This window comes from Homarus americanus, unplaced genomic scaffold, assembly GCF_018991925.1.
Source record: "Homarus americanus isolate GMGI-L3 unplaced genomic scaffold, GMGI_Hamer_2.0 scaffold30535, whole genome shotgun sequence".
NCBI classification, from domain to species: domain Eukaryota; kingdom Metazoa; phylum Arthropoda; class Malacostraca; order Decapoda; family Nephropidae; genus Homarus; species Homarus americanus.
The window spans coordinates 2,574,817-2,599,389 of NW_024732440.1; the positions used below are offsets into that span (position 1 = coordinate 2,574,817).

The following is a 24,573-nucleotide window of genomic DNA, read 5'->3' on the forward strand; positions in this document are numbered from 1 at the left end:
AAATAGAGGAGACCGTGGGAAAATAGAGACCGAGGGGGAAGTGGAGAGAGACCGTGGAAAAGTTGAGGAGACCGTGGGAAAGTAGAGGAGGCCGTGGGAAAATAGAGGAGACCGTGGGAAAATAGAGGAGACCGTGGGAAAATAGAGGAGACCGTGGGAAAATAGAGGAGACGGTGGGAAAATTCACCGTATCATTTCCAGATTCATATTAATGTATATTTAAAGTCGTTTCTAGTAACAGAATAAGCCGTAATTTATGAACCACGGTAAACAACGCCAACACAAGCAATCACTAGAGCCTGTCGTTCATCTCCACCCTGCAGTGATACACGTGAATGCCTAATGGGTTGAAGATCATTAAATGGAAAAATAACAAATGTAAACCTGTGTATTGTAGTTAATATGTTTGAAAGCCTCGGGTTTCTTGGAGAGAGAGAGAGAGAGAGAGAGAGAGAGAGAGAGAGAGAGAGAGTCTTATCTATGTCTAATACTCTCAATCATGTTAAATTACCAGGCAGACAGACAGACAGAACCCTTGACGGCATGCACAATATCCTTACACATAAATAAATGGGCTGAGCAATCTATCTCACCTATATTTACTTGTCGAAACGTTTCCCTGGCTTAAAATGTTTCCCTGACTTGAAACTTGAAACGTGCCACTTGAAACTTATAACGTGTGACTCAAAACTCGATATTTTTTTGTTTTTTGATGATTTCAAGTAACATGGGGTCTAATCCTAATCCACCCTAACTGTAAGTATTGGAATTACTGGGATATAAAAGGATTGGGACCTATTTGACAGATAAACCTTGCAGCACACACACACACACACACACACACACACACACACACACACACACACACACACACACACACACACACACACACACACACACTCTCTCTCTCTCACACACACGCAGTGCAGAGAGATCAAACAGATGCAGTACGATGCCGTAATGAAAAGCAATCAACGTACTTCGGGGAGTTAGTTTCTAAGTTTCTTCATTTGGTGTTACGTCTCTGCTGGTGAACGCATAGCTACCTGTATTGAATAGTCCTTAAGTCCTTCCAGACCCCCCAAACTTGATCTAACTTAATTATTCAGACCCCAAACTAAACATAGCCTAACTAATCAGACCCTCAAGTTAACCTGACCTAACCTGACCTAACCTAACCTAATTAATAAAACCTAACCTAACCTATCAGCCCTAAAAGTAACCTAACTTAACTTACTAGATCCCAAATTATTATTATTATTATTATTATTATTATTATTATTATTATTATTATTATTATTATTATTATTATTATTATTATTATTATTATTATTATTATTATTATTATTATTATTATTATTATTATTATTTTTATAATTATTATTATTATTATTATTATTATTATTATTATTATTATCTAAGTCTTTACCATTAACAAATCATTATGGTGTTCTGTTAGACCTTCTCTCAGTCGTTGCTCCTAGTCTCTTGATACCCAAGTACATAATACACCACTTGTTATGTTGTGGAGGAAAAGTTGGTTTATATGTATCGCATTAAACCCGACATTAACCTTATATATACCTCATAACCTGAACCACAAAACGTGAGGGGAAGGTTGACGGTGATGAAGCCAGCCAGGTGAGAACACAGGTAGATCCGGGGCTTTGTTTTAGTGTTTTTGTTTAGTTTGTTGTTGTTTTGGTTGATTCTTGTTATGTGTTGAGTTATTTTAAGTTTTGTTATAGTTCTCGAGTATTGGCTGTCTAGGAGAGAGAGAGAGAGAGATTTGTTTATTTAAGTAGATAATGAGTCTAAGAAACTATTTCAGTAAATATTTCTCAAAAATTACATTACGTCACACTGAAATTATCAAGATGTTGTTCCCGCCATAGTATAAACGATGCTTAACTGGGTGATAACTCCTGGGTATGGGTCCGTCGGTGCATAATTCGTCTCCTTCAACAACTTGACAACTACCTGGTAAATCAACACAAAATTTAGCAGACGCCTTCCTACAATAAATATCTAGATTCAGTAGAAATTTGAGCGCATTCCATTTTTAATCCTCGGAGTTATGGCTTTCTGTCCCTGAGGTAGAAATTTTGGTCGGATCATACATTAAGTCTTGTTGTTTTTGTGTTTGTAAGAAATTTCATAGCTCGTCTTTACTTCCTCTTCTTTTATTATTTTCTTTCTGTGTTATTTGACATGAAAGAAATCTCATAAAATTTCAAGAGTTCTCATTTTGACGTCGAGTTGGGAATGTCCAGTCCATCACAGGGTACAAGGGGAGGTAGTGAGACACACACTCTCTCATTCTTTCCTTTTATTTTTTTTATCTCTATATTTTCTTTCTATCTTTTCTTTATCGTCTATCCTTCTTTATCTTTCTATCCTCCTTTCCTTATAGCTTTATTTCTGGTCTTTATTTATTTTTTCTCAATATCTACCAACTTTTTTAACTCTCTCTCTCTCTCTCTCTCTCTCTCTCTCTCTCTCTCTCTCTCTCTCTCTCTCTCTCTCTCTCTCTCTTGTAAACCCATATACCTTTCTTCCATTAGTCTCCCTTCTAATCCTGTGCTTCCTTCACCCTTCTTTCTCCATCTTTCTTCCTCCTCCATTGTTCCATCCGTTATCTATCTCTTGCTCCTGTCAGTTATATATTTCCTTTCCTCTTTTGTTTTCCCTTTTCTTTATATTCTTCCTTCGCCTCTAGCCCCTTTCTTCACTTTCCATTTTTTTTTAATTCTCTTTCTCCCTATTCTTATTTTACTCTGTTTTATTCTCTTTTATCATACATTTTTATTCTCTCTCTCTCGTTCTCTCTCTCTCTCTCTCTCTCTCTCATAATTTTACCTATTTACCTTTTCTGTCTTTCTCTTTTCCATTATAGGCCCTCTGTACCCACTTTCTCTTACTGTTCCATTGTTCCACCCTCAACCCTCCCAGCCACTATCCCACCCATTCCCCCATCTTCTTCCCTGCCCGCTTTCATCCTCTTACACACCCACTCAACTACCTCTTCATCCTTCCCTTCTCTTCTATTCCTTCCCTATCCCACCCACCTGTGCCCCCATCTCCTCCCGTTCGTCCCACATTCACCCTTTTCATACCCATCCTCACCTTAATCATCCCCCACTCCTCTTCCATCCTCTCCCACCCACTACCCTCCCACCCCACTCTCCCACCTTCATCCCACTCCTTCAGTCTTTCCTCATTTTCATCCCACTCAGCCATGCATCTTCCCCATCCCTACCACCCACCCTTCCCTTCCCCTCGTCCACCCTCCCATGCCCACTCCCCCCACACTCCCACCCATCGCCAACTTTCATCCCACTCAGCCATGTTTCTCCTCTCATCCTCTCCCTCTCCTCCCTCTCATCCCACCCTTCGTGTCCACCCCACCGTAACACAAAGCCGAGGAGCTTACCACCCACCACAGTCTCTATGCCAGAAATTTACATACGTGTGTTTTCAACCTATTTTATTTTGCCACAATAACCAAACACGCTTGTAAACATGTAAACAAATACATTTTTACAAAGTGCTGTCGGACCATAGAGGACATTATACCTCCGTGTAAAATATTTGTTGTTTTTCGTTAAATTTACTTAAAAATGTTTTATGATTTTATGAAGAGTTCATTTTATTTTACGATACCCTGGTTTTGTTTTTTTGTTTTCAGAATTTTTGTAGTTTAAAATCCACGAATCTCTGTGTTTTTATTGCTAAGAACCTCTTCATTTTTTTTGTGGGGCAAACTTTAACCCAAGTTTAGAAACTCAAGCAATTTTCTTATGAATCCCTGTATTTTTTATTTTTTTTTACAAGCCCTTATATATTTAGGAACCTTCGTAAACTTCAAGAACATTTACAATTTTTTCCTCGAGTTTCTTACATTTTGAGCAATTTTTTCTTCTAAAGTTTTATGCAGTATGTGTGTTGGGAAGGTGTGGGAAGGGGGATGGGAAGGGTGGGAAGGGGGTGGGAAGGGTGGCCAGTGGGATGGACTATTACCTCATGTTAAGTGACGGGAGCGAGGGGCGGCGGTGTCATCCTCACTTGTCTCCCAAATTGTGGATTTTTTTAAAGGCTTCTCTACGTAATATTTTCTCCCCACGAGATCTTAGGTCTTATTTCATACCTGCGATATTTTTTTTCCCTAAGGTCTTAAAGTTTTTTTTTTCATGATATTTTGTGATTTTTTACGGTTTCTCTCTCCAAGTTATTATGAATTTTTTTTTTACAATATTTTTTTTTTGCAGTATTTTTCATTTGATTTTACACATTTATTCACGCTATGTTAGACAGTATTGTTTGAGATGTGTTATATGATATTTTTCGATGTTTTACGATATATTTCTAGGTGCCTTACGATATATATCAAAGTGTGTTACGATATATTTCAAGATCTCATTATTTATATTTTTCAAGTTAAACGATATTTTTTACAATACTATAAAGTTGGATTATTTTCACCGAAGCAAAGACGATAGACATTTTCCAGAGAAATTTGACGATAGTGTTCCCTCTGGTCATAGAAGCCAAATGTTTTTCAAGATAACTTTAATCGAATTTGCTACAATATATTATGCTTTAACTTTCGAAAATACCCTTAATAATATTCCTACACTATTATCTGATGGATATAATTGGCTCTATTACAGTTTAATAGAGCCCTAACTGACTGACTGACTGACTGACAGATACAGTAACTCACTCTTTGAATCACTGGCATAATTTCTTCCTTAATAACTCCCTTTATCACTTACTTGCGTAGTTTCTAACTTAATAACTCATTCATTAACCCACTCTATGAACAATTGACTGACTGACTGACTGACTGACTGACGAACGTATATTTTTCGGGTGGTCGTACTGGTTCCGGCTAATATTATTAATTTTAGTTTTTTCCCCTAATCTGTAAAATCGTGCTATATTTTTTCAGTGAATTTACCTCGTTGTCATTCGTAGTTCTTTCAATTTAATACGATTTTATTATTTTATTTATTATTTTATTTAGGCCTATTATTATTTCATTTAGGACTATTATTATTATATTTTACTAGTTTATTCTCTTTCCTTATTATAACATTAGAAGTAAATAGCCAGTTAGTGACGAGTGAAGGACAATTTCTCGTGGAAGTCTTCAGAGGGTCGCTGGTCCCGCTCACTGGCTGCTCCTACGGCATTGACTTTTATGGGTATTTTATTGTTTCGTCCCTTGTTGAGTTCTGGCAGCCTTCATCCCCCTCTGCCACACCACCTCCGTCTTGTGCCACACCCCCTGCCACATAACCCCCTTGTTGAGTTCTGGCAGCCCTCATACCCCTCTGCCACACCACTCTTCCTGTCCTCTACCACTTATCCCTGCCTCACACACCCTGTTACATCCCGGCTCACTCCCTATTCTCACACCCCGCCTTACACCCTCTGCCACACTCTACCCTGACCTCACACCCTACCACATACCCCTGCCTCACTCCCACTTCCACACACATCCTGCCACACCCTCTGCACTGCCCTCTCCTACGAGTTCTCTCTCTCTCTCTCTCCATTTCTCTCTCTCTCAATATAATTAAATATTTAAGATGGATATTATACTAGGCTTTTACCTTACAAAGAATTATCACATACGACCATATATTGATCTATAGCTCCAATTAACACTGGAGGGATTTATTGCCTATACACCCGTCAACTTTTATTGCCATGCCAAATTTTCACATTTTAACAGGAAACATTATCTAACAAGTTGAATGGCGATTTATGACTGGTTAATTACCTCATTGCAACGATAGTTAAACGGAATTTTCGAAAAGGTTCTTTATATTTACGTTTGTTGAAGAGTAAAACAGTTGTTTTTTTATGCCAGTGTGTTGCTGTGGGAACTAGTGTTGTTTATGTGTTGCGTGGTGTCTGTCAGTTGTTCCTGATTGATGGTGTGGAATAGAACAAAGGTTTAGAAAAAAAAATGTTTTATATTCAGGTGGTTTGGGACATCGTTTTAATCTAGTGTGTTGGTATTGGAGATTGTTAATATATCCAAAATGAATAAGTAAAAATAAAAATCGACCTTGATTAAAAAATAAGTGAATAAAATAATGAAATAAAAACGAATGCAAATAGAAACGAAAAAAAAAATTAAACAAATATAACTTTTTTTTTTAAGACTCTACATTTATATCCAGATGGTCTCTTAAATCCACTATTGACGTCGGAAGGAAAGAAGATGTTTTACTCGATTTGCAAACTGTGTCCTTGGCCGTGGTCCAATACCCCTGGGACATACTAACGCACGACCTTTCTTATGCAACTTGGGAGCGAAAAGAAAAAGAATTAAGTCTCCCGCCACCGGAATGAAATTTATCAAAAAAAGAAAAATCGTACCGACCTCTCAATTTATTTTCCTCCCTCTTTCCCCCTCCCCTCCCCTCTCCTCCTTAGTCCTCTCTCCCACAGTCCTCTCCCCACTCTCCTCTCCCCCACAACCTTTTCCCTCACAATACCAGCATATCCCCCTCTCCATTCCCTCTTCCCACCCCCTCTCCCCTCTTCCCACCCTCTCCCCTCTTCCCTCCCTCTCCCCCTCTTTCCACCCCTCTCCTCCTCTTCCCACCCTGTCTCCTCCTCTTCCCACCTCTCCCCTCCTTTTCACCCCTCCTCCCCTCCCTACCCCTCTCCTCCCCTCTTCTCACCCCTCTCCCTCCCCCCTCCGATAATTCTTGAAGACTTAAATGAATAAAGCTTTTAAGATGATATATATTTAATGTTTTTATAGGTGGAGAGAGAGAGAGAGAGAGAGAGAGAGAGAATAAGAACGACCTAATGCACTTTCCACCCATCGTACTCTGATTTGCAGCTCCAGTAACTATCTCTTGCCGGAAGTGTGGTAAACAAACAAACAAACAAGCAAGCAAACAAACACCTATCTCTGCTGAAATTGAGATAGCCGGAAGTGAGAATAAATAGAGGTGTCTTCACTACTGCCTGGAAAGTTCAGTATACGAGGGGTGTTTATTTCTCTTATTTTTTTGGTTGGTGTCCATTACTGTAGGAAGGTGTGAGCTATAAATGACCTTACCTGATTTTTATTATAGAATCAATAATTTAAACAGTGAGGGCGAATATTCTTTAGGCTCGGTCCTATTAGTATACATATAGTACATACATACACTACATACTTACATACATACATACATATATACATACATACATACATGCATGCATACATACATACATACATACATACATACATACATACATACATACATACATACATACATACATACATACATACATACATACATACATACATACATACATACATACATACATACATACATACATACATACATACATACATACATACATACATACATACATACATACATACATACATACATACATACATACATACATACATACATACATACATACATACATACACATACATACATACATACATACATACATACATACATACATACATACATACATACATACATACATACATACATACATACATACATACATACATACATACATACATACATACATACATACATACATACATACATACATACATACATACATACATACATACATACATACATTACTCTACACCCTCAGCATTGAATTATATTACAGTAAAAATAACAACACTTTTCAGATTTATTTTCTAACATATGCAAATCTCCTTCATGGTTATAAAATGTAACTCCAATGTCAATAGAAAGTTAGTACCATATATAAAGACTTAGTACAATTGTAATTAAGCAATTGTAAATAACTTCCATTTGTCCATTATATTACCATGTTGACAGTCAAGACTTCCTCTGCCTGTCTGTCTGTCTGTCTGTCTGTTAACATATCGATTACTGATCCATAACTCGAGTTTTCATTCACCAGTGGACATAATATTGCACAGGTAACTTGCCCAGCAGATGAGGAAGGTAATTATTAGTGTTCCAGTCACTATGGAGGTGTTACGGTCCTGCCAGGTAATGTTTGCTTATTTTGTGAGCTGTATGTTACCTGTTAATGAACTTTGTTTGTCACCTGTGTCTTAGATCACGTTATTCCATGGAAGGAAAGGTATAAGCATTGTAGACGTAAATATAGATTAATATATTATGTGCCCGCTGCTTCCTTCTGTGTGTGTGTGTGTGTGTGTGTGTGTGTGTGTGTGTGTGTGTCTGTGTGTGTGTGTGTGTCTGTGTGTGTGTGTGTCACTTAAATTTTCCTGGTAATTTATCATGATCCGTTTAGTTTTTTCTTCTTTGATATAAACATTGCCGTCTCTTATCCCTTATCAGTAAACATTACCAGTGTGCCGTATATTCCCCGTTAAAAACATAGCTCTTTCTTGTCCCTGCAGCTGTTGAAGTCGTGCGAGGAGGTGACACTGACGGTAGCCACGACGAGTCAACTTCCTACGTCGGTGGTGGTGGCCCAGACGTACTCTTGGGTCACCCCTGAGGGCCGCGCCACTAGCCCACCCCCTGAGTACAACCCCCGCCTCCACCACCACCAAGTGTCCAGGGTCAGTACCTCTTTATGTTACCTCTTCAGACTATCTATAACTCCTCTTACTCGGTCTCCAAGATGCGTACCTCCACCTGTTACTATTGATCTCCAAGGTACGGTACTACCTGGTCTCCACGTACCTTTCTCTGCGTCTCCTGGGTCATGATACAACCAACTAAAAGCTGAACATAGTTATAAGTTGGTGGTCATTGCTGGGGTCCTGTCTGGCTTGTTTATTCTTTAAGGATTGGACAGGAAGATATATAACGATTATTTTTTGTTGGTAGTAGTAGTAGTAGTAGTAGTAGTAGTAGTAGTAGTAGTAGTAATAGTTGTAGTAGTAATAATAGATGTAGCAGTAATAATATTGTTGTAGTAGTTATAAATATAATGTTTTTCGTTAAAAGTATCTCTACTCTGGTGGGAGACTATGAGAAAAATAATCAAAATTAAATTAGGAAATTCCGAATAACTTGTTCTGAAATTGGCAGGGAGGGATGACGGTAATTGGCTTTCGAAATATGTAAATGAAGGAATTACTGACTTTAAGGATTTTTGGATTCTGAATACTCAAACTTTTTTTTTCTGCTACCGATGAGACGTGACTGAAAAGCTGGTACATGAATTCTTCTTACATTCTCAAAAGCGAAGTCTATTGTCACTCAAAATTTACATAACACTTGAAAGAATCATTAGCTGGGATGAAGGTAGAATTAGGAATGAATTAAGAACTAAGGTCATTATCTGGCGAGGGAGGGTGAGGGGGAAGGGGAGATTAAGGTACATGTATTACTGTAAGGAGTGGAATATGTGGATATGTGAATTGATGATGCAGGTGGATTCGCTTTGATGTTGGTGTGGATACCTTGAATATTTTACCCAATTGTAATAGAAAAATTGGATATAGTCGAGTTTTATTATTATTATTTTGTTCTTGTTTACTGAATTGATGAAAATAGATAAATAAAATAAAATTACGTTCAAAAAATTTTTATGATTGAGAACAGGCGGAATATGTTAATGACCCGGAGTAACCTTTAAGAGATTGCACTATCACCTCATCCAATCACATAACCTGACATTACCTACAGTCCCGACGTTATTTACCTATTGATATGACACCTCTGCACTGTCATTATGGTCCAGGTACAGTACTATCAGGCCGGGCGTACAGTAGAACCCTATTCTAACCCTCTATCACCTGCCATTACTGTCTCCTACGTGAACCACAAAAAACAGAATTAACTTATGAACTTTACGAGAAATAACATGTAACAGCAGGACGAGAAGGTAGATAGGAGAGAAATAGTCATAATAGGTTTTAGTGAAGTGTGAGAGTGTGGTGTAGTGAACCAACACCTGTAGTAGTTAGAATGGTACATGGGGTGAACTCTTTAGGTATTCCCAGTGATTTCTCCTTCAATAATACTCCATAGGGGCGTTCTGGGGCTTATAATTTTCTTCCCACGACTGTATTATTCTCAATAGTTTCTTCCAAATTTGATTCTTATAGGCAAGATATTTGATCCTACTCTGGGTAAATAACTCCTTAATTAGCATGATATCCTTATCCGATCCTTGAGTCCTTCCTAGCTCGGTTCCTAAAAGCTAAGAATTATGTCCTAGGCTACTGTTTTCACCTCAACTAGTCTATACTAATCACGCCATTCGTTCCTGGTCCATTAAAGGGTGATGTTCCTGCCTCGTACAGTTTAAGGAGTAAATTAAATGTTTACTATTAGTCTATATAATGGTCTTGTGTATTTCTATATGCCAAGGAAGTTTGTGTTGTGTTGTGTTGTGTTGTGTTGAAAGCTTAATGTGTGCTGAAGACCTGGTGTGTTTAGACCTTTTGCTGAATCTCTCTCTCTCTCTCTCTCTCTCTCTCTCTCTCTCTCTCTCTCTCTCTCTCTCACTTATTTATTCCTTCCTTTGAAGAGTGGGAGAAAATGCTGTTCTTTGTTGCTTTCAAAAACGAGATGGTAAGATATACATTGTGTTTGTCTTTTGACTCTATTTCTCGCAATGATAAAATTGACCTTTGTTAACCTCTGCGTATATTACAGTCTGTCTCTTTTCTCCCTTCCACACTGTCGACGGCATTGTCAGTTACTAGATGTTATGATGTAGTTGTGATTAAATCTACGGACATTACAACCCGTGTTTCACTAGGTGATGTGTTAAAATCTACGGAAATTACAACCCGTGTTTCAGTAGGTAATGTCACCACTACTTGTTAACCTCCTCCGCCACTATTAACAGACATCTCCTGTTTCAATTCTCTCTTTCTCTCTCTCTCCTCGTATACCAATTCCTTTCCTTATATTTATTTAATTACTCTGGTCGCAGCTGCTGGAGAAGGAAAGGCTTGTTTTCAGTTCTATCTCTCTTAGTTTGTCCCCCAGAATCTGGTTTGTCGAGTTGTGTCATAAGAGGTAATGCATCTCCTCTTGTCACCTGAATCACGTGTGCACTATTCCTCTTGATTGGCAGAGGGGCCTTCACGCCTTTGTCTACAGGATGAAGGGAATCTTAATTTAGTTCCAGCTGCTAGGAGGGTGCCAGGAGTAGTGTCGCTGGGTGCCTAACTGGTGTGAGGTGTGGCACTGCTTACGTTCCTCTGGCTGGATGACTTACGTGATGGAAGTTTATTTTGTTAACAAGTTTTCTCTCTCTCTCTCTCTCTCTCTCTCTCTCTCTCTCTCTCTCTCTCTCTCTCTCTCTCTCTCTCTCTCTCTCTCTCTCTCTCTCTCTCTCTCTCTCTCTCTCTCTCTCTCTCTCTCTCTCTCTCTCTCTCTCTCTCTCTCTCTCTCTCTCTCTCACTCTCATCCCCGCCTGGTGCGTCGTGTCTTGACTGTACATCAAGCTGGCGAGCACTTTCACCCTCCTCCGCCTGCCGTGTGTGTCATTCTCCAGGAGGCGCTGATTTGCTACGACATAAAACACGCGGCAAATACGGTATTTTCTGGTTCTCACTCAGAAGGGTTGGATGGTGTCAGGGAGTTGTGGGGAATTTCCCAGGTAGAGGTGTAAGAGCCACTACTGAATCCTCTGACAACGAATCCCGAATCCCTGAACTCCGACCCCCGAACCTATGAACTCCAAACCCCGAATCTTTTAACTCCAAACCCCGAGCCCTTGAACCCCGTACCCATGACCCCAAAATCCAAAGCTCGCGACCCCGAACCTTACCTAAGCTCTGGAGTTTCGGGGATTCGGTATTGGTTTTCTTATTCTTCTCGTGTGCATCTCCTTGCTGCTGTGGGTGGCTGTGCAGGTCGTGGGGCAGTGCTGTGGGTGGCTGTGCAGGTGGGGCAGTGCTGTGGGTGGCTGTGCAGGTGGTGGGGCAGTGCTGTGGGTGACTGTACAGGTGTGGTACTGTTGGTGGCTAGGTTGTGGGGCAGTGCTGTGGGTGGCTGCAGGTGGTGGGGGCAGTGCTGTGGGTGGCTGTGCAGGTCGTGGGGCAGTGCTGTGACTGTACAGTGGTGGGGCAGTGCTGTGGGTGGGTGTGCATGTTGTCGGGCAGTGCTGTGTGTGGCTGTACAGGTGGTGGGGAGCACCTCTCTCTCTCTCTCTCTCTCTCTCTCTCTCTCTCTCTCTCTCTCTCTCTCTCTCTCTCTCTCTCTCTCTCTCTCTCTCTCTCTCTCTCTCTCTCTCTCTCTCTCTCTCTCTCTCTCTCTCTCTCTCTCTCTCTCTCTCTCTCTCTCGTGTATTTACTAGCTGCCTCACAGTAAAGTGTTAAAGAGAATGAGATTCGAACTTGGACCTCTGGAACTTAAGATAAAGTCCTCGACTCTCAGGAGAACGTGAGGGGTGGTGGGAGGGGGAAGGTGAATAGAAGGAGATAAAGGGGGGAGGGAGGAAAGGGGGAGGGGTCATGACGCTGGGAAGAGAGATACTGGCTGGCTCTCTGACTTCTGATAATTACCCGTTGTTTTAATTGTTTCTTTCTTTCTTGTTTTTTTCTCTTCCTTACTCAACTAATAACATCATCTTTAACTTGGGTGTTTATCTTACCCGTCCGACCGTCCGCCTGAGCCCCCACCCACCCACCCACCCACTCACCCACCCTCTTGCTAAATAAACTCCCTCAGTGCTCCGTGAATGACTCTAGGGCGTAACACAAACATTAAGAGATAGACAGGAAGGAGAGTTAGCCTGTGTTTTGTACTTTGGAACTCAGCTTGTAGGTCTCTCTCTCTCTCTCTCTCTCTCTCTCTCTCTCTCTCTCTCTCTCTCTCTCTCTCTCTCTCTCTCTCTCTCAAGTTATTTTGTCTCGGGTCTGGGTCCAAGTCCAGGATGTTCATTTACGCCCAAATATTTCTACAGCTGAGTGTTGTACGGGAGAGACAGGTGTGTTTACGGCAGAGACAGGTGTGTGTACGGGAGAGACAGGTGTGTTTACGGATGAGACAGGTGTGTTGACGGTAATCTTTTAGGACAGAAAGTTAAAGCAGAAAATTGTGATGAATTTTAGGAAAGAGACATCCAGGAGATTGATGACGTTTAATGATGGGGGAGAGTATTTACTAGAGTGAAATGGGAGTAATCTAGGGTGACACACTATACAATCTAGGGTGACACACTATACAATCTAGGGTGACACACTATACACTCGAGGGTGACACACTATACACTCGAGGGTGACACACTATACACTCGAGGGTGACATGAACCTTACACAACCCAGCAATGCGAAAATAATGTACTAAAGAATCATATAAAAAAAGCTTTGTCGTGTGGAAAGAATCGAAGTAATAAGGAAAATTGATGAGGCCTATAGGAAGCTCTAATGGACGGACGGTACGGGCCACAACCATCACTCATGTCTCACGCCTTCTGCTCAGGTGACCCAGCAGAGGGCGAAGAGAGAGAGGGGCGGGAGGGGGTGGTGGTTCATATAACTACAGTGGTAAAGTGTTTATTTTGAAGGTTTATGGAGGGAGTTGAAGTCTAAATTTGATATGTGATAATTATTAAGAAGATTGTCATCTATACAGACCAAAACACTTGGGGTCTTCCCGCTGGTCTACCTTCAGGGGTCTAGTTTAGTATTCTCGAGCACTTCTTTCTCTGGCCATTGTTTCTAAATGTTCCAGCCGTCTCAACTGTGATCCATCTTCCTTGTTTAATGAGGATTTAATATCGAAATAATCCACAATATTTAACTTTCTTACATTCAGGCTTTTTGTCTTTCAAAATTATAGTCTCGGTGTCATTGCAGCAACCTGGAGGCTGTTACTGTGTCTGGTGCTGAGAGTCCAGGGCTCACTAGTGCTGGTGGCAGGTGATCTGGAACAGTTGTGGTGCTTGAGGGTGTCTTATGATGGCGCACACAACACTAAATGTTTAACTATAGTTAGCTGTACTGTGTGTTATATCTGTTCTCATTGTATTTAGTGATAACACGCACAACACCAATGTTTTACTGTACATGTGTTACATCTTTTATGTTCTCGTTGTGTGAACTCCTGTAGGTGTTATAACTGAACACCATCTCTTACTTCTGCTTCAGGTGTTGTCGTCACCTCAAGCCTCGTTCCTTCAAAACACTTGTTCCATATTTTACCTGTTTCTTCAAGACCGTCCTTCTAGCACTTCCAGTACGCTGTGTCGTCAACATACAGTGTACCATTATCTGTAGAGCTTCACAATTAGTTCCGTCTTTCACTTCTTTCAACACAAATAAGAAATATATAGTAACGGTGATATAATGCCACCTTGCTTAACTCCACAGTTGTTACCTTACTGGTGTGTAGTTTATACGTGTTAACAAATAACTCCTCAATGTTGTAGTGTTCTTCCAGGCGCTTGACATGGTCTTGTTCTCAGTACAGTACCTGGTCAAACGCGTTATTTACATCTATACAAGTCAGGTAAACACTAATTATGAGTTCCCCCGCTTCCTCTATACGGTATCAAGTCAGACAGACAGATTATATTAATCTCCCACATGGAAGGGTCACAGTTCAGGTTTGCAGTATTAACTAAAATAATCCTGTCCGAAAAAAAACCCACACCAGTATTTTCCTATTCCTTGTTTTCAAATTAATTAAAAGAGCGAATCCGTTAAAATCCTCTTTTTAAAGTAAACGTTTTTTCCGTTTAAATATATCGTAAAAAACTCTACAAAACCTCGTAAATAACTTATTGTTTTATATTTTGTTTACATTTTGTTTACATTTGTTTACATTTAGAGACAAATTTCACTTCCATATGATTGATAATTTGATTTTTTTTCATTATATATTTTTATCTCTTATTATGTCATTAGAATTTGTGGTATTTTCTATATGAACTTTGAACACCATAGATTGATTAACGTGTGTGGTGGGGTGAGGCAGGGGGAGAGTTTATACCTGAAGGAGCAGTAGTGAGTCGCTCCGGGGTGGTGTGCTGTCGAGTACTGTTGTGTGTGTGTGTGTACTGAGGAGATTATTGGAGTGTGTTAAATAGGTCAAGTGTACTCATTCACGGTGATTGCCCAAGGGTAAGTTTCTCTCTCTCTCTCTCTCTCTCTCTCTCTCTTACTTATTTATTCCTTCCTTTGAAGAGTGGGAGAAAGTGCCGTTCTTTGTTGCTTTCAAAAACGTGATGGTAAAATATACATTGTGTTTGTCTTTTGACTCTATTTCTCACAATGATAAAATTGACCTTTGTTAACCTCTGCGTATATTACAGTGTGTCTCTTTTCTCCCTTCCACCATGTCGACGGCATTGTCAGTTACTAGGTGTTATTTATTCAGTTGTGTTTAAATCTACGGACATTACAACCCGTGTTTCAGTAGGTAATGTGTTAAAATCTACGGACATTACAACCCGTGTTTCAGTAGGCAATGTGGTAAAATCTACGGACATTACAACCCGTGTTTCAGTAGGTAATGTCACCACTACTTGTTAACCTCCTCCGCCACTATTAACAGACATCTCCTGTTTCAATCTCTCTCTCTCTCTCTCTCTCTCTCTCTCTCTCTCTCTCTCTCTCTCTCTCTCTCTCTCTCTCTCACTTTATGGTTGCCCTGGCTTCCCCTATGAATTACGAGCTGCTCCACGCCTTTCGCCATCTCATCTAGGAGCCTAAATTGTGTACACCCAACCTCAAATAGTCGAGGATTTATTTTTTATTCATCAAAATACTGAAATATCTGAGGTTTTTAAATATGGTGCTGAAGTAACTAATATTTTTTGATTAAAAACACTGGAAATTATAACTTTGACGACCAATAAGGTAGTATAGTTTGGCTGGCTCTGCACTAGACCGTCTTTACTTCACCAACTGCAAATTTAGGTACTTGTTTACTGCTGGGTGGACCAACAGTTACCTGGGATATAAACACAGGTACAAGTAAAGGTACAGATATTAGAACAGGTACAGATACAAGCACAGGTACAGATTCAAGCACAGGTACAAATACAAGCACAGGTAGAACAGGTAGAAATATATAATAATTATAAAGCCTTAGCATAATTCGGCATAATATATATTGTTAAGTGATACAACACATTGATCAAACTCTCACCTATATAGTGGTAAGTGATACAACATATTGATCAAACGCTCACCTATACGAATGATCAAAGTCTCTCCAGTCAATGATTCTTAATTAGCTTATATATATATTCTGGAATTACATGTACAGGTGAAAGAGTTAAGAATTAAAAAAAATAAATTGAAAGCTTAGTTGTTGTTTTTTTGGATTATCAACAGATTATGTGTAGATAGATAGATAGATAGATAGATAGATAGATAGATTACCTTGTCGTTGAAGAGTAATTGTTATTGTAGAGAGTGTGTGAGGGAGGGCGTGTGTGAGGGAGGGCGTGTGTGAGGGAGGGCGTGTGTGAGGGAGGGCGTGTGTGGGAGGTGTGTGTCGGAGGAATGTGAAGGAGGGCGTGTGAGCGACTGGGTGTGAGGAGTGTGTGAGGAGGGAGTGTGAGGAAGGGGTGTGTGTGAGGGAGGAGGAAAGTATCAGGAGTGATGGAGGAAGACGTTTAAACTCCCCAAACAAGATATGTGTTGGGGAGGGGAGGAGGGGGAGGGAGAGGGGGGGGCGGCCAGCAAATGAGACGAACACATAAGACTCATCTATCAGGCCTTAGGTGGGGGGAGGAGGGGGGGCGAGGGGAAGGGAGATGGTAAAACAGGGAAGTGGGAAGGGAAAATAGGCAGAGGGGAGAGAGGGAGAAGAGGAAGGTAGGGAAGAGGGGTTAAGTAGGGAAAGGGTAAAAGGTGGGGAGGACATTAGAGAATAAAGGGGCTGGGATAGGGAGAGAAAGTGTGTAAGAGAAATAGGGAGAATATATACTGAGAGAAAGAGAGAGAGAGAGAGAGAGAGAGAGTATATGTATCATGCTTCTAGTCTAGACTATCACGAAAATTATTATTATTATTATTATTATTATTATTATTATTATTATTATTATTATTATTATTATTATTATTATTATTATTATTATTATTATTATTATTATTATTATTATTATTATTATTATTATTATTATTATTATTATTATCATCAACAAAGTAGAAAATAAAATAAATTACCCCAATTTTCACTTTATTACATTGTTGTATACAGATGTTCAGTGTTCAATATAAGTAAGGATGTTCTTTTAAACTATCATTAAAAAGTTCTTCTTGAAAACACAAACTAACAGTCAGGGAGGGAGTGTGGGGAGTAATGTGCCAAGCTGAACGTGTAGGAAATGTTATAATGGTAGAAAAATACAGAGAAGGAGATTGATGTAGACTGGAGGGTGAGTGACTGGTGGTGGTGGGTGACTGGTGGTGGTAGGTGACTGGTGGTGGTGGATGACTGGTGGTGGTGGGTGACTGGTGGTGGTGGGTGACTGGTGGTGGTGGGTGACTGGTGGAGAGGGTAATGAATGACTGGTGGTGGAGAGACTGATGGAGCAATGGTGACTGGTGGTGGAGAGTAACAGGTGGTGTAGGAGAGACTGGTGATGATAGTGGCTTGTCGCTGTAAATCTCAAGAACTATTAATCCTGGTGTGTGTTCCTACGTCACTCTGTCCAGTCTTTTGCCTCTATACTCTTGTTCCTTAAGGGGGTTCTGGTGCTGTCCCTTCGCCTGTCTGTCCGGGTGTTCGTCTCTCCATCCGTCCGTAATACACATGTGTAAAGTATCAACGCGATTAATTTCAATGTACTAAGTGAGTTGAATTTAGTTTTGGTGCGAGAGGATGTTACGTGGTGTTCTTGGTTAGTATTGTCGTGTGTGTTACTGGTGACTGTTGCACATAATGGTATTTTGATTAATCACTGTATATAAAATGTTCTTCCCAATGTGATCCTTTAACTGTGAGACCTCCGTTTATGTACAACAGAGACACATCAGCGCCAGGGCCGTATATTACTCGGTCACGTGATTAAACAATTGACGACTTGATGACAACTAAATAATGTTGATAGGCTCGTAATGAAACAGGTTTGGCAGTTATCATTGGTTATTTAGCAATTTGTTAAGCGAGTTGAACCACTTAGGTACAGGAGCTCCGGTGAGATAAGGTCAAAGGTCACCTGGAATGTTGTTGTTAAAGTTCATCAGTAGATGGCACTGTTGGTCACACGCGAAAATATTATGGGAGTTAAGCGTGGACTAGTACTGTAATGAGCACAGGTCATAGAGGAAGGGATTGATATATGTTATACACTAATTATTGAGAGTTACATTAGTAAGAAATAGTGTAATGAATACCAGTTACTGTGTGTAGGTCAACAGACGTCTCTTGTAATGGTGAAAACGTTTCTCGTAAAATTTACCTCATCTGGTCGTGGCCAGTAGCTGCCTGCAGCGCACAGAATATTTGCTTCACCAAACAACCTTCGGAACATGTTTGGTTTTGATTGGTCTAAAACCCTAACGAATCAAAACTCTTCATACAAGCGGCGGCTTATGCCCCCAGAGGTGGAGGTGCGGAGTGATAAACTCTTGTTGAATAAATACACAAATTTCCTTTAATTATTAAATGTGTTCTGCAAAAGCCGAACAAATAATTTACGTTTTATAATACCAGATATATTCATTGCAGTTCTAAAGCCTAGATATAGCGTAAATAAACCGGAATAATACCAACCAACCATTAATTTTTACTCGGCCTTCCCAGGACTGTAGGTGCCAGGAGCCTGTGTCCCAAACATGCTTATAATTACTGACTACGACTCATAAAATTGTTTGATAGAAATTTGTTAACTGAAAACATATTAAAATATTAGATTTACTAATAATTAATAATGAAGTGAGAATCTCAGCCTCTTTTGAATGAATAGTAAAGCCTCACGCTAGGAATATAATTCGTTAGTGTAGTGTACAGTATATCCAGGAGGGTATCTATAAACACGGGGCAGACATCAGCCTCCCCAGGATGCACACATCAATGTTTTTCTCCTCTCGGGGCCGATCTATCAACTGAATTAAACGATATTTTTCCAATTTCATCGTGAGGGTCTGACAGCGCCTCAATAAACCTCCGTCAATCACAACACATATTGTACAGGCGGGAGTGTTTGAAAGTAAGTGTCTTTAATGGTACAGAAAACGCCTCCAGTCTTCACGCGAGATGACTAAGATACATTGCGTTACCTGAAGATTAACCACCTAATACTAATTGGTGGTGTTAGGTTAGGTTAGGTTAGGGTGTTTATTTTTCAGGTTTGTCCATTAATAGTTACATTAAAGTACAATAGATTACATAAATATAAAACAATATAAGCGATGGAACACAAGACAGTACAGATCCCAGATGTCTAGGTATACTGAACCAACAAAATCAGAAGAAAAAAATGTATAGTTTCTGTATTATATTGTGGGGGAAATAAAAATAAAAAGTTACGGTCTTTATGAATCAAGTGAAGATTAACCCCCTACCAAAATTATTTCACCTGAAGATTAGCCCCACACCTTACTTCACCCGATGATTAAACACCTTAACGCTATACCTTGGGGAGGGGGAGGGATTAGATTAGGTTAGGTTGGTGATTCAGAAACTTGAGGTAATATGACATTCTTAGTGGCATTTGTCTGGGTTGGTGTGATGGGTTGGTGATCCCGGTAAGCGAGGAATGGTGACATCCAAAAGGGTGATCGGATGCAAAAAAAAAATAATAATAAATAAATAAATAAAAACACGGATTGGGAAGGTTGTGGATTCCCTCTTCCATCACACCACCCTCCCTAACCCTTCATCCCCTTCCATCACCTCCCCCTCACCCTCTCGCCCTTCCCTCACACATCACCCCCTCACCCTCTCACCTACCCTCTCACCCACACATTAATATAGTTTGACGATATTCATTGAGTCCCCGGTCACTCCTCCCCACTCGTCCGGCCCCCTCCCACTCATCCATCCCCCTCTCCCACTCACCTGGCCTCCTCCCACTCATCCATGCCCCTCTCCCACTCATCCATGCCCTCTCCCACTCATCCATCCCCCTCTCCCACTCATCCATCCCACTCATCCATCCCCCACTCCCACTCAATTGTTAATGCTTCGGATTCATGAGTCGCTATTCCCTGGGTGGACTGACAACACTTGAAACCAAATAACAGCAACTGTCTGGATGTGACATATTGGAACTATTCACTACCAAACCACGGGGTCGTGTAGCTGCCTGTAGTAAAGGCACCCCATCCATCTCACTGATTGTTATTAAATTGTTGTTGAATTGTAAATGTACTTCATTGGTGATAAAGGGGATTGTTGCATGAGGTGAAATAAGTTGGGGGTGGCTAATCTTTATGTGGTACTGTAAGACTGTTTGGTGAAATCATTAATAGGTGTGTATGAGGGCAAAGACTGTCTTTCACGCGGTAATAATAATAATGATAATGATAATAATAATAATAATGATAATAATAATAATAATAATAATAATAATAATAATAATAATAATAATAATAATAATAATAATAATAATAATAATAATAATAATAATAATAATAATAATAATAATAATAATAATAATAATAATAATAATGATGATGATGATGATGATGATGATGATGATGATGATGATCCAGGAAAAAGCGCTTAGAAACGAAGTAAAACCGTGTGTGTGTGTGTGTTCCGTTTATGAAATTACAAAATGTTCCTCCAGCAACATTGAAAGACCATTTAAAATAATACTACGTTCAGTTTGTTTTCATTTGCGGAAGAAAATATTTAATACGCATGAGAGAGAGAGAGAGAGAGAGAGAGAGAGAGAGAATAAACAGCCTTCCTGGTATCCTTCAACCAATCAACGCTCAGGATGGTGGAATGTATTGACCAATCGCAGCGCATTTCAGAGCCTAGGGAGGTCACCAGACTCCGCCAACTAGAAGAATTTCCCGGGCACTTTCAAAACACTCCCCCCCCCACCACCTTCCACACCCACTCTATCCCCCTCCCTCCACACCCCTCACCCCCACACACCCTTCCCTTCCCCCTCCTCAGATGTGACAGGCTGTAGGAGAAATTTGACGTAAAGTATTTTGAGACTCTGACTAGCAATTTCTTCCCCTCTTCGCCGTATTTATTTATTTATTTATTTATTTATTTATTTATTTATTTACTCTACTGATATATTTAATTGTCGTCTTAAGACATACCACCATCACCCACTACCACCATAATCATCACCACCACCACTCACCACCAACAATTACCATTCACCACTACCACCTTAATCACCACCACCACCACTCTCCACCTCCACCTCACCACCACCGTCACCACCACCGTCACCACCGCCAACATCACCACTACTTGCCCGCTTTAAGCTCGTTTCCATCATTTCCGACGTATGAAACAAAACCTCTCACTTTTTCTTATTTTCTCTCGAGTTCTTTCTCTATCTTACATTTACGTCTTCAGAGAGAGAGAGAGAGAGAGAGAGAGAGAGAGAGAGAGAGAGGGAGAGAGAGAGAGAGAGAGAGAGAGATTGTATTTACTTATACAATTTACGTCTTACCAAAATACTACCTTAGACTATTATTATTATTATTATTATTATTATTATTATTATTATTATTATTATTATTATTATTATTATTATTATATTATTATTATTATTATTATTATTATTATTATTAACTAATCTCGAATCCAGTAATATTATGATTGTATTTACTTTCCAATCCAATCCAATATTTTGGGGTCACATACATACACTTTCCTTCCCCGCCAGCTGTCTCTTAAGAACTCCACAACTCCAGTACGGGGTGACAGATTTTCTCAGAACTTAGGGAGCAGTTTGATCTTCACCCGGGAGACCTTGGGTGAATTTGATATTGTGCATGATCCAATTATTTTTAACCCTGGGTCTCAGAACATGTGGGGAAAAAATTATATATCCAGGGTGATCGAAAAGTCCCTGTGTATGTGGGATAACTATATGGATATTTATTTTGCTCTGTTTATAGAAATATAGGTATAGCAAAGAGTAGTAATTGTAACATGAAAAATATTATGTTACTAGTAGGGAATTTTTAAACGTCTGTCTGTTAGTTTGTCTGTCTGTCTGTCTGTCTGTCTGTCTGTCTGTCTGTCTGTCTTTTGTTTTTATTTCATCTTTCTTCTGTAACTGAATATGGTTTGGTGTTTATTGTGAAAATAATGTATAAATATAGACCATTCCGCTTCTTGTTTGTCTCCAGGAATCATTCACAATACTCTATCCTTTCTTTCCGCTCCTCCTCCTCCTCCTCCTCTTCCTCCTCCTCCTCCTCCTCCTCCTCCTCCTCCTCCTCCTCTTTCATCACCAAACTTCTGTACCTGCAGCCACGTGTTAAGAATTGCTTTGTTCCGAAATCACTCCTCACGGCATCAACACCTCACAGGAAAAACAAAAACATTACTCTTTTCTTCTTAGCTTCTAATACTTTACGTCAGTCTTAAACCTAAAATGACGTCCCGTGGCACCATGGCACTGTGGCACTACCAACTCGAGGATATATATATGTACATCTTGACCTCGATCTCCTTGACACTGTTGCTGACTTTGTAGGTATTTGTGCTTAACCTCAGATGACGACTACCTTCCCCACCTCCCTCGAGTCTATTGTACTACGTCAGGATAGTTCTGCAGCATCTTGAGATCAGAGACGAAATTCACTGGTTTTATCTTTCGACAGCTCACGAGGAGGGAGTTGGCGACTGTGTGTGTGTGTGTGTGCGCCTTATGAGCACTATAACTCAAACAGACAATAATGGATTTCAGCTAGACTTGCTGTGTAGTTGCATTTACCATAATATCTGGTAGTAGGTGGAGGAATAATATTTACTGTCCTTATTTTTAGGGAGTTGCGGCCACTTATACGTTTCTACGACGCGGTGGCAGTTTTGGGCCTCTTGTGGGAAATACTTGTCCTTTTATTTTCAATTTCACCGTCATGGAAGAAAGGCTCTCCAGTGGTGTTGTTTAGTTCTGACTCATGTATCCTCCATAGATGAAACTCGTTAAAAAAAGAAAAAAATCCTTTGTTGACGGTAGAGGAAAATTACGAGTTGAGAGAAGAGGGAGGAGGAAGAGCGGGGAGGATCGCAGTAACCTGAAATAGCAAGAAACTTTTACAAATCACACACACAACAAGAACTGACACACTGTCCACCAACTCTTTTTAAAGCTGCTGCTGTTGTTGTTGTTGTGTCCACAGTCACACCAACACTCTCACCCACACCACTGTTATCACCATCACGTCGTTCCACTACTTTCCCCCTACCTCCCTCTCTCTACTTCCCTCCCCCCTCCTCCCCCTTCCCTCCTCCCCTTCCCTCCCCCCTTCCCTCCCTACCTCCCTACCCCCTGTGTAACCCCTAGTAAATATTTCACTTGGAGCTGATAACACCTGACGTGAATGAAAGGAACCTGTTCCTTTGAGTCAGAAAAAAGAAAAAGAACTCTGACTTCAATTCTTATACAAAAACCGGGACTTTAGTTTGGTCATGTTAGGATATGTAAGATGTAGGTTAAGCCAGGCTGAGTATGGGTTAGGTTAAGTTTGGGGTATGTTAAGTTACGATGTGTGAGGTGTAGGTTAAGTTAGGATGTGTGAGGTGTAGGTTAAGTTAGGATGTGTGAGGTGTAGGTTAAGTTAGAGTATGCAAAGGGGAGCTTAAGTTAGAATAAAATTAGGTTAGGTAAACTTTGGTTAGGTTCTGGGTCCAGGGGCTAGTGTGAGTCTCTTGTTTCAACCCTCTGGAGTGGACAGGACTGTGACCAAGGTACAGGGAGGGAGGGAAGGAGGGAGAGAGAGAGAGAGAGAGAGAGAGAGAGAGAGAGAGAGAGAGAGAGAGAGAGAGAGAGAGAGAGAGAGAGAGAGAGAGAGAGAGAGGTTAATTAAAATTCAACCGTAACTAAAGGATTGTCATAAACCTAAATCAATTACTTCCTACATAAACATACATATATTTCATTGGTTTATAATCCCGAAAAAAATACGAAAATAAAACAAAATCACATAATATTTGTTTTGTCATCATAGATAGACTGTGAGGCGTGTAGTAAGAACAGTCTGACTCCCTCGCGGCTCATGAGTACCACGGAGCAAAAAAAAAAAAAAAACCGAGGTAGTTTGTCTGTCAACTTAAGAGGGATAAAGGCTCGATAAATCAAATTTTATGGAAGGGGCGTTTAAACATGGACGTCTCACCGCTCATGTACCGTGTAGCTCAATAATTTAACACACTGTGGTAAGAGGGGCGGCTAACATAATTTGATGCAGGGGATCTCTTGAGGACACAGTGAAGGGTCTTGTTGTGTTAGTGATATCTTTATGTGTGTTTATTATTAGAGACATAATTATCAACACAGTTATCAAGGAAGAGATGAGACCCATTACCTCTGAGACTACTGTTGAGTGGTTGTGGTGGTAGCTTGGTGTTGTGATAGTGGTGTTTAGTGTTTTGATGGTGTTGTGGTGTTGTTGTTGTGGTGGTGGGTGGTGTTGTGTGTTTACATTATATATTAAGATCTGCTTCACCTACTACCTGGTATATATGTCTCTCTCTCTCTCTCTCTCTCTCTCTCTCTCTCTCTCTC

General features: G+C 40.2%; 1 protein-coding gene across 1 annotated transcript in view; it reads left to right on the forward strand.

Moving 5' to 3' along the window:
* The window catches only part of LOC121868648 (membrane-associated guanylate kinase, WW and PDZ domain-containing protein 1-like), a 96,757-nt gene that overhangs the window by 110 nt on the left and 72,074 nt on the right, over positions 1–24,573 (forward strand). Inside the window, exon 2 of the mRNA XM_042369483.1 lies at positions 8,384–8,548. Within this exon, the coding sequence (XP_042225417.1) occupies positions 8,384–8,548 (165 nt within the window). The remainder of the gene's footprint in view (positions 1–8,383; positions 8,549–24,573) is intronic.